The 11,148-nt window shown below is 42.0% G+C and overlaps 1 protein-coding gene across 1 annotated transcript in view; it reads left to right on the top strand.

Moving 5' to 3' along the window:
* The window catches only part of COL28A1 (collagen type XXVIII alpha 1 chain), a 166,958-nt gene that overhangs the window by 89,650 nt on the left and 66,160 nt on the right, over positions 1–11,148 (top strand). The window contains exons 26-27 of the mRNA XM_019665289.1: positions 1,042–1,110; positions 3,090–3,158. Coding sequence (XP_019520834.1) covers positions 1,042–1,110; positions 3,090–3,158 — 138 coding nt within the window. The remainder of the gene's footprint in view (positions 1–1,041; positions 1,111–3,089; positions 3,159–11,148) is intronic.

Raw genomic sequence — 11,148 nt, 5'->3', positions numbered from 1 at the left:
TCACTGGCCCTCATATGTGGGATCCGAACCGGGGCCCTCTGGCATCCCAAGCGAGTTCTTAACCATCGCGCCACTCGGCCGGCCCCAGTTTCCTCTTTCATAAAACAGGTGGGGTGGGGAGTTAACATTTGCTGAGTGCCTGCTCTGTGCTAGACACTGTGATAGGAGCATCACTTTCTTTGTTTCACTGCCTTCCCCATGACGTGTAGGTATGATTTTCGATGTACCTGATGAATTGACTGAGGTCCAGAGGAGTTAGGTAAATTAGTCACCGGTGTAATACCGGATGGTTGTAAATACTACATTCTATCAAATGACATATATGAACATGCCTAATAAGTGGCTAATGAAGAGATGTTTATCTCTTTGCTTCTTCCCGTCCTTCACATCTCACGTAGTTCTAACCCCAGGGCCTGACTTACCCTAATCAGGTCTCACCACTTTTCTGGTGATGGTTGCCTGTTATGAAGCTGTCACACTTTGGAGAACCACAGAAGTCTTTATAGTATTGACCCTGCAGTCACAACGGCTCTAGTGGCAGATTGATCAACCAGCCAATCCCTAGCTCAAGTAGCATAATCTCTATTGCACAAAATAGTAAGAGCAACTAATTCAGGATGAGGTTCTATCTTTTCATGGTTGCTTTTTATTCCTGTCTTCTTTTCACAATGGCAGTAATTAATTTTCCAAATTCCAGAGAAAGGAGCTCTGGAAAAAGCATATATTTAGGTTGCCAAAAGTTAATTGACTGGATTGCTTTGAAATGGACCCCTATTGGTTGGCTTGCAGAGCTAACCAGCAATAAGAAATGAAAACAAAGGGAGATAAAACTTCCTTTGTCAAGTTTAGGAAAGTGATCTAGGAGAAAAGGGCTCAATTGATAGTTTAGTCAAATTCAAGGATTTGGGATTTTCAAATTTTTAATATGAAAATTTCTATGAGATATTTTTAATATGAAATTTTCTATGGAATATACAACACAAAGTTTTGTTTTGTTTTGTTTTTTAAATCAGTCACTTGTTATTCATTGTGTCTTTTCAGGGAGACCCTGGCGTCAGAGGTCCTCCAGGCCCCTCTGGGCCTCGGGGAATAGGAACCCAGGGGCCAAAGGTGAGTCCTCAGGTCTGTGCTGTGTGCGAGGGGACCATCAGTGACAAACCAATGAACATGAACTTCATAGTGTTCACTTTGGTGTTGACTTATTCTGTCTTGATTGCTGCCGAAAAGCCTGCTTTTCTCATATCATGTAAACTTTGAGTAAGTAGAACATTTAAGTTTATGAAGTCACTCTCTTCCCCCCAAGTAATTAGAAAGCTAGTGTCTCCAAAGAAAGTGGTTGCAAAGTGCCCAAAATATTTCTAGGTTCCTCAGAGGCATCGTTAAGAAGTGCATCTTAGCTTTGGTCGGAGGTGCCTCAGGTGGCATTTTAACAGTTCACCAGCTAATGTACCTATTGTATCAGATGTGCGTAGTACACTATCAGGGCCTCAGGGCGAGGGTCTAGATTTATTGTCTCCAGGGACTGTAAGAAAAACTCCCTTTGCTCTCATTTCTACAATATTTCTCTTCCTTTTGCCACCTCCAATTTGGTGATTACTCATCCTTTATTCTTTTAATCTAGTGTTTCTCAATGAGGGAGATTTTGTCCTCCCCTCTCCACCCCAGGGGGACATTTGGCAATGTCTGAAATCATTTTGGGGTGTCATACTGTGGAAGGAGTGCTACTGGCATCTAGTGGATAAAGGCTATGGATGCTGCTAAACACCCTACAATGCGCAGGGCAGCCTCCCATAATAAAGAATTATCCAGCTCAAAATGTCAATAGTGCTGAGGTTGAGAAGCCCTGCTTTAATTGTTCTTTCACGTCCTCAACAAATATTTCTTTGGTTTGTTCAAAAAGTATGGTACAGAAGTATCAGGCATGTTCATAGGGAGAACAGATACCAAGGATCTACCCATCACAAATTCAAATTTCAAGTAGGTGCGTTCACGCCCAAAATGCACAGAAGTGAATTAAACTCTGTTATCAGAAAGGAAAGGAAAAAGGCTTTATAAGCCAGAGATTTTACAAAGGAGCTTGGAATCACCAAGCTTTTTTTTTTTTTTGGTCCATCAACTCCATTTAGGCAGTGGACTATTTCTTAACTTATAGATAGATCACTTTATGTGGGTGAAGATGTCCCCAAGAAGTTGGTAGTTATTATCACTGGGTGATGGGAAGATGTGTCTGTTTTTTCTTCTTCAGAGTCATCTTTATTTCTGTTTTTTTTTTCAAGGAGCAGGTATTTCTCTTACAATCAGAAAAAAAAAATAAAGCTGTTTTTCATACAGGAAAGAAAAGGCCTCACTTACAATGTAATTTATATTAACCTAGCCTTTCTTCAAAGCTTGTTCCATCAAATGTTAATTCAGGAACTTCAGGGATAGTGAAACTAACCTATTGTGGGACTTCTTCGAGGCTTTACTATTTTAATATGTGCTAGGGATCTCTAAGGGGAGACACATACCACGATGTAGAACATTTTGCAACCTCATTTGACCACAGAAGTTTTTCCTAAAGAAATATGGGGTCCACTTATGGTCTAAGGAGCACATACTGGGAAATGATATACTTTTTGCTTCATTTACATATTTTCTTAAAAATTCAATACTGATCACACCAATAGCCTCTGAATCTTTAACTGCAGCCCTGGTGAGTTAGCACTCCGCAGTGAAATGGAGGAAGGCAGTAAAGCTACAGAGCAGTGTGTGTGAGCGGTCTGCACACCCCTGGTGTTCGAGGGGTTGGGGGTAGGGCAGCCAGAGGAACCCAAGCAGACAAGGCTACCGGGCCCCCCTTCTCCTTATGCCGAGAAGCTCTGCCTCATGTCTCTACTGATATTTGGATTAGATGCAAGATTTTTGCAAAGGATTCTGAGGCTTAAAAATTTTGGAAAACCACTGCTTTCTATAAAATATTATATAGCTTATGGGCAAAGTGGATGAAGGTCCTGCAAAGACTGAAATAAGAATGAAGCCAAGAGCGATAATACATTGTTTCTCCCTAAATCTTCTCACACTTGTCTTGATTTCTCTCCTTCTTCCAACAGGGTGATATCGGGCAGAAAGGCTTGCCTGGCCCTCCGGGCATCCCTGGCTATGGATTACAAGGAATTAAAGTAAGTGAGCATGACTGTGCTAGAGTTGCCTCTCCATTCACTAGGGTGATGGAGAAAGGAGGTTGTAGGTAATATAACATATGACTGCTAGGAAATGAATTTAGTGTACGCTTAGCCATTAGAATTACATCCGGTACTTAGAGACGCCATCCAGAAGGTATAAGTACATTAGTTTCATGAACACTAAACATTACATAAATTGCTTAATGAAAAATTGAACAGTTGCAGTGATTTGTGGTGCTGCTGCCGTGGCAGCCCTGGTCCTAGGAAACCCTGAAACCAGGATGGGCTCACTGCCTGATGGGCACCACGGAGCTGCCTGTCACTCCTGTGCGGTCCCCGCGGTGGCCCAGTTCCTTCAGGGCCCTCCGTGCCTTTTCTCACCACAATGTCTATGGGTTGTATGGATGAATATGGGACTGTGGCTCTTTGGTCCCAAACTGACCTTTGTCCTTCAGGTTCATAGCACAGGCCAGGAGGTTATATAAGGCCACCGTCTTGTCCCACTGTGAGCCTCTACCACTGGCCATTCTCCTAGACTTTAACTATGCCAATAATTCCCCCGGTCAAGGCAGGAGGGAGAAGGGATGGGGCTTGGTCTTGAGGGATTCCTTGATGTCAGCTAGTCCCTGAGAGGCCAGCCCTGACAGGGGCCAGGAGGGGTGTAATGAGAGGGTGGGCCATTCAGGTTAAAAAGCCAAGTGTGGGGACAGACGGAAGTGGCTTTCCTCCATTCGTCATTTCCACTCAGGAGTCCTGCCAGTTTCCCTCTCTCCATCTTTGTTCAAGTCGGTGCCAGTATTCTGATCAGCCCTGACATTCCCGTCGTATTTCTTCTCAGAGGATCAGGAGGTCCTTATAAAAAGAAGGTTCCTGGTGGCCCTCCATGACTTTAGTATTCCGAGGTAGATTTGTGGACTGGGACTACAACTCCTGCAAGGCAGAATCCCTTTATTCATTAAAAGAATGAGTTTCCACGCCACGGGCTCCTGTGCTTTGTTTGGCCTGAATGTGACTGATCCGATCCTGGCTGACGCAGCTCTCCCTGTGGGCTGGGGCGAAGGATGGGTTGACTAATATGTCAGGCCTAGCCAGTTTCTTATCAGCATGAAAGAACAGCCTCAATGTCTGACCTCAATTGTGTGATGGAAAGAGAATGAGCTTTAGACACTCAGACCTTTGCCTGAATCTTTCTAAGCTTAGACAAATCATTTATCATTGTTGAACCTCAGCTTACTCATCTTTAAAATGGGGAGAATATAGCCTATTTTACAAGGTGTTACGAAGATGAAATTGTACGAAGTGCCTAGAACACAGTCGTGGGCACTCAACCAGAACTTGGGCTGTGGAGTCAACAGATTTGAATCATGGCTTCCTGAGTACTACATCTCTGCCTCAGTTTTCACTTCTGACTAATAGGGATAATAATAGTACTATTTCCCGAAAGTTGTTAGGAGAAATAAATATAATTAAATAAGCCAGTATGTATAATATGTTTAACTTAAGTTTTGGTACATGGTTACATTGTGGTAAATGTTGGTAGTTACTCCCATTATTTATTCCTTCCTGCTCCTCTGCCCTTTCTGCTAGTCCTTCTTTCCAGGATGACGGTCCATAAACTCTGACATTAGTGCTGTAAAACATAAAATACTGGTTGCATTAATTAGTGTGGCATGGCTTCAGTACCCAAAAGACCGCAAAATGTATAATGGCTCAAACACAATAGAGGTTTCTGTCCACCTAGCTAGCCAATGTGGGTGTCCTGGTTGGTGGGTAATTTTCTTCCACATAGAATTTCAGAGACCCTCTGCTTCCATTTCTGGTTGGGCCTCTTTACCACTTACACCCAGCAAGCAGAAAGGCAGAGTGTAGAAGAGGCACATCTGCTTCTTAAAAGTTGTGGCCGAGAAGTGCCAGACATCACCTCTGAGCTCATATTATTGGTGGGAACTAATCTCATGCAATGTGTGTGCCCAGGAAGAAGGGACCCAGGGGTTTGGTGAAGAGCTGACATTTACTGCCACATATAATTCAACCTGTTTCTAGGAAAGACAAATATCTTAAAGTTATTTGATGTTCTGAGGTATGTTGGTGACTCTGGATGAGAACAGGAAACAAGAGTGGTCTCCATGGCAACTGCCAGAGTGACTAGTCACTCTGCTGATACTGTCAGTCACCTGGGGCAGTCACCTGGGCTCACAAAGACTGGGTTCTGCCCTATCATTTCTTTCATCCTATCTTGAAAAGAAAACCTTAGAGCCTTGATACCTTCTTGCTTATTTGAAGCAGCATCAGGAGCCTCAGTGAATGATTTAGAAATTGTTTTAAGCAGACAAGCTAAGGACCAGATAAAGAGCTGCACAAGGTCTGGGGTTCAGTGGGACCAGGGAAGGAACAGGAAACATTCATTTCTGTCTATGACAAAGTCAGGGCCAGTGGATGAAGGACACCTGCCACCTGGTAGGAGAGCTGTGGGTTCCAAAGCTGGGGACAGATGGTAATGGCATCTGAGGAGGGAGGCAGGACTGGCATGAAGAGCCCAATGTCAAGAGATAAGTACGACCCAGAAATGAGGCTCATGTGGGAATAGGGAGGGTGGCATCCTAGGGGATTACTTGGGATGCCAGCAGAACTTGAGACCAACAGGGTGTGATGGTCAGTGGGTCAGCCCAGCTTGCAAGGCCCAGGATAGGACAGCCAGGAAGAAAATGGGTTCTCCCACCAAAGTGCTTAGAAATTCAGGGTAGAACCTTGAAGGTCCTCAGCTCAATGTTTAAAGTTAAGGTCATTTCTTAGGTAGGTCTTTTGTTTGTTTCAGCTGTGTTGAAGTAACTGCGGTTCTGTAAACTCCAAACGCTCTTTTAACTGCTTCAGGTATTTTTGCCACCTTCTGGCATCCCTTTACTAGAAAGCCTAAAACTTGAAAGAATGTCAGCATCCTGTTGTGGAAATCTCACACGAAACCTGCCATCCTTCCGTTTGGCTCCCACCTGTGACCTGATTCATTTTAAAGTGTTTTCAGAATCTGTCTGACAGAGTTTTGGTCAGAATGGACCTATTACAGCGTGGAGAGCTGGCCTCCTTAAAGGTCAAGTAGAAATGATTAATTCATCGAAGTGAAACTGACCTAAAGGGGAAAGAGTCCCAATTATAAAAAGCCAGGGGTAGGTTCGATATACACTAAATTGCAAATACTTACAGAAAGATTAAGAGGTACTGACCTTAGGAAAATTTTCTAGTTTTCTAAACTTATAACCATGTGCATGATGTTGTTAGTATTACAAGGGAAGCAATACACACACGTTTTAATATGATGACTTTGTTGTTTCAATTTAAAGTTCTCTTCCCCCTCCTGATTGCAAACAAACTAACAGCATCAAAAACAGAAAACAAAACCAACCATGGTAACAGTACAATCACTGCATTCAATCACTAAATTCAACTTAGAAATTAAATTGAAACAGTAAGGAATATATTGGGTTGTTAGAAAAGTCATGACGCATTTTTGCAATGAAAAACATAGAAAAAATACATCATGACTTTTCCGACAACCCAATAGACTGTATGTGTGCTTATGCCAGAGACAATCTTTGAATTCACTTCTAATACTTTTCCTGTATTGTAATTTTCAAATTCCCACAATGATTCCTCTACATAGAAAAGAGTTGTCGGAACCATGTGGGTGGTTTACACTTTAAAATCGTTTGGTGTTTTGAGATTACACCTGTCAAAATGCCTGTGGCAGGGGTGGGCTGTGGCTCAAAGTGAATCCTGGTAATGAAACCCACAAACTTAGTTTCAGACATTGAAGGCATCCCCATACCTTTATACTCTATTAATTTTAAAACCCAATTAAAAACAATGATATGGGGTGCCGGCCGAGTGGCGCATTGGTTAAGAGCTGGCTTGGGATGCCAGAAGGCCCCAGTTTGGATCCCACATATGAGGGCCAGTGACACTGCCCTCTACAGCTAAGATGCTGAACAACAGCTCGACCTGGAGCTGGGCTGCCATGAGTTGCCGGCGACGGTGTAGGCTGCAGCAGTGGGTTGCCATGGGCTACCGTGTGTAGCCAGCAGCCAGCGTGAGCAGCCAGCAGCCGCTGTGAGCAGCCGTCCAGAAGCCGGCGACTGATCTGCCTCGCCTGGGAAGAAGGCAATGATGGTGCCAACTTGGGCTAGTGAAGCAACGTCCTCCACAACTAGACTGAAGAACAAAAGGACAGCAACTTGTCTGTCCCCCTTTCCCCAATTCCCCAATAAAAATATTTAAAAAAAACAAAAACAAAAAAACAATGATATGGGTTACAAACCAAAGTCAAAAGCACTGAGTCCTCAGTATTCTCTATATAGGTCGTATAGGTTAGGGAAGGTGTGCAATGATTAACTGGGGCTGGCTCCAAGGCTATTTGTATTTTTCCCGAACTGGTTCACACTTTTCATTTTCCTCCTGGGACAAGTCGCTTTCATTCCTTCTAGCTAATTAGGGAAAAGGGTGGTTGTTTTTTTTTTTTAATTTCTGAAGCTGAATCGGAGGATATGGTAGGGTATTTTCCTTTCTCAACCTCATTACTAAATTTTCCCTTTTTAATAGCCAATTCTCTGAATTAGAATTGGAATGGAAACTTTAGGCTCCCAAATTTGTGGGTCTAGACTCAGCATGACCAGCTGATGTTTATTGTCTGTTTACCATGAACAAGGCTCTGTGCAATAACTTAGTGACTGTCACGGGAGTCGGCCTGACTTCTACCACGCTCTTCACACTGCCAGCACCGTAAAAGGAAAAACGAATTCCTAAATCATTGTTTTGCAAAGTAAACATTGGATCATGCCCCCACAGTTTGCTATTGTTTTCTCCATTTCAAAAGAAACATCAAAGGGACTAAAAAGCCTTAGTAACAGAGACAGTGTCTAATTCCATGTGCTGATACAGAATATTAAGAAAAGTAAAATAAAAAGGCTTCAATTATCACTAAAAGTTGGAAAATTATATGAAACATTTCATTTGAGCAGTTATATACGAAAAGTATTCATGATGCTATAATAGTACATAATTTGTAATTATGGTAAGCAGGCTGATGTTATAAATTATTCTGACTTTTTCTCTCCCCTTCCTTCCTTCATGGCTTCCGCCTCCCTCCCTACCACTCACCCCCTTGTACTATCTAATATGTAAAGACGTAAATACCATCTCTTTATTCCTGTTCATTCTTGTAACAGATATTGTCCATATGAAATCAAGTTGAGTGAAGGACATATATAAATTCCTCTTAGATGCTGCTACCATCTTTATGGTATTTCCCATGAATTTCACTGTTGAAAAATTATAAAAGGTAGTCTATCCTTTACCCACCCATCAATGCTTGGTTAGAAGTAAGTTACTAATATATATGTATCCCCCCCCCACTTCTCCTTTCATCAAGAAAAGAGGTACCTATTCTACTCAGAGCACTGACCTCGAGGAGAGAAGCAGCCAACACACAGCCTCTAAATTCCGTGCATTATCTTATTCGAGCCTCACCAGCCTAGGACGCAGGCTCTAGGAAACCAGGGCACAGAGATGCTAAGTATCCACAGTCACTCACAGCTGCTTCTGGACACAGCCTCCCTGAGGGTAGTAGCCAGTCAGGGTAGATGTCAGAGAGAGGAACATGATCAGGGAGACTTTCAAAAGGAAATGCCACTCAAAATTTTTGTTTGTAAGTTGAAATGAACAGTTGGCCCTGCGAGATGTCAGCTATCTGCAGTGAGGTCTTTTTTCCTGATAGTCTAAATTTTTTAAAAGAAAGAAGTAGGAAAGATCATCTCCTTTTCCCTGAGTGCAGGTCTGTCAGAAGGCAGGGGTTGGACTTGGTGACCTTTTGAAAACAATTGGCAAGCAGAAGACTAGGAATTACAGGCGGATCTGGGCTGGCCTGTGTAGCTGCCCTGGGTGAGGCTGTAATAACCACCATGCTTGTCACACATTCAAAGGCTTATCGATTCCTTTCTCATTTGGCAGTTTGAAGGACATACATCCTCTTTTGCATTGCAAACCTCTGTGACAAGCCAATGAATAACCAACTGGTCTATAATCTAAACTATTTTTATTGCTCTTACAAGTATCTTAAGACCTTTACAAATATTGGCTTTTTATTATCAGTAACTTTGCTTACCTAGTTAACAGATAGGACTTCGCATTTTATATATAAGAAATTCAGGGAAATGAGGTGTAAGTTGCCTGTTCAAGGTCACTCAGACAATCCCTAACAAAGCAGAGAATATGGAGTTTTCTGGGTATTGGTGGCTCAAACTAACAGAGTAGGATAAAGATAGTCCCAGATAATCTTTCTTTCAACCTATGAACAATTCTTCAATCATCAGGTCTTCAGAGATGTTTCTCACATTATCAGGGTGGGGATCATGGCCCACCTGGTGTGTACTCTGCCCTAGGAGAGCCATAGTGAATGAGAAGAGCTTGGAGGCTTGGAGGATGGAATCGGAGCGAAGCAGGCAGAAGAATTACCCGCTTGTCAGACAGAGAGGGGGGTTTAGAAGGAAAGAGGGAAAAGGGAAACAAAAGAAAGAGAACAGGAAGTTGGTTCTGATGACATTTTTAGGACACTGGTCAGTAGTGCTTTTGACATGAAAGTCTTCCATTACCTGAAATTAATATAGTTACTGTCTTTTGGTTAAATTTTCTTGATCTGCTTTCATCCTTTTACTTCTGCCTTTTTGTGTCCTTTTATTTTACACATTTTCCGTTAGACAACATGTATTTGGATTTTTAAAACACTAGTCCGACAGTTTTATCCATTGCCAGGGGCATTTGATTTATTTATATTTAATTAATAGATTTTGTAAATTTAGCTACCATCCAATTTGGGGCAATTTGTCCCACTTGTTCTATGTTGTTTTTTAAATCTTTTCTTACCCCTTTTAAGATTAATTTTTAACTATTGCATTTTCTCCTTTACTAGTTTGGAATTTACACATTATTTTACCTCTTTTTTGAATATGTACTCTTAAGGGGGCTGCCCGAGTGGCTCAGTTGGTTAAGAGCTCACTCAAGAGTGCAAGCTCTGAGCAACAGGGTCACTGGTTCGATTCCCAGTCTGAGCTGAGCTACTGCTGAGCTGCCAACATGTGGTAGGATGGTTCAGCTAAAAAAAAAAGATCCCATTCTGAGTGCTGACCAAGAGGTTCAGTTAGTTAAGAGTTAGCTTAAGAGCACGAGCTCTGAGCAACAGGGCTGCTGGTTCGATTCCCACATGGGCCAGTGACGCTGCGCCTGAGCTGAGCTGCCACTTAGCTGCCAATGGGTAGCAGGATGGCTCAGCTGGTGAGAGCACATGCTCCTAACAACAAGACTGCATGTTCAATAGTGGGCTATGCCCGCCACCCCCCTCAACCTCCCAAAAAGAAAAGAAAAGAAAAAAAAAGAATATTCACATGTACCTTATAAAATGCCAATATCAACTTTCTGGTTACTATAATAACTCATCCAGTTTAATTTGATTTACCCACACCCTAATATTGTTTTTGTTGTTCTAGATTTTAATTAGATTTCAATTCTTCAAGAGCTTTATTTTTATATATATATACATTTACTGTTTATTTAGACTTATCCACACTCTTATTTACTACTGTCTTCCTCTTTAATCCATCTTGCATCTCAGACTTGAACTACTTACTGTCCTTCTGCCTGACTTGGATTCTTCAGAATTTCCTTCGGTAAAGATTTACCAGAGTACTTGCTGTGTTTTCGTTTGCCTGAAACTATATTTATTTCTTCTTAATATCTTCTTAAAATATATTTTTTCTGAGTACAGAATTCTAGGTACACAGTTTTTCTTCTCAGTGTGTGAAAGATTCTCCTTCCTTTGGCCTCCATTATTGCTTTGGAGAAGTTACCTGTTGGTCTAGCTTTTCCTTTGATGATAATTTGTTCTTTTCCCTGTAGCTTTTAAGACTTTAAGACTTTCTCTCTCTCTCTCTCTCTCTCTCTCTCT

Source organism: Hipposideros armiger, unplaced genomic scaffold (assembly GCF_001890085.2).
Source record: "Hipposideros armiger isolate ML-2016 unplaced genomic scaffold, ASM189008v1 scaffold_438, whole genome shotgun sequence".
Lineage (NCBI taxonomy): Eukaryota > Metazoa > Chordata > Mammalia > Chiroptera > Hipposideridae > Hipposideros > Hipposideros armiger.
The sequence above is the reverse complement of the archived record's forward strand: the minus strand, read 5'-3'. Positions and strand labels throughout refer to the sequence as shown.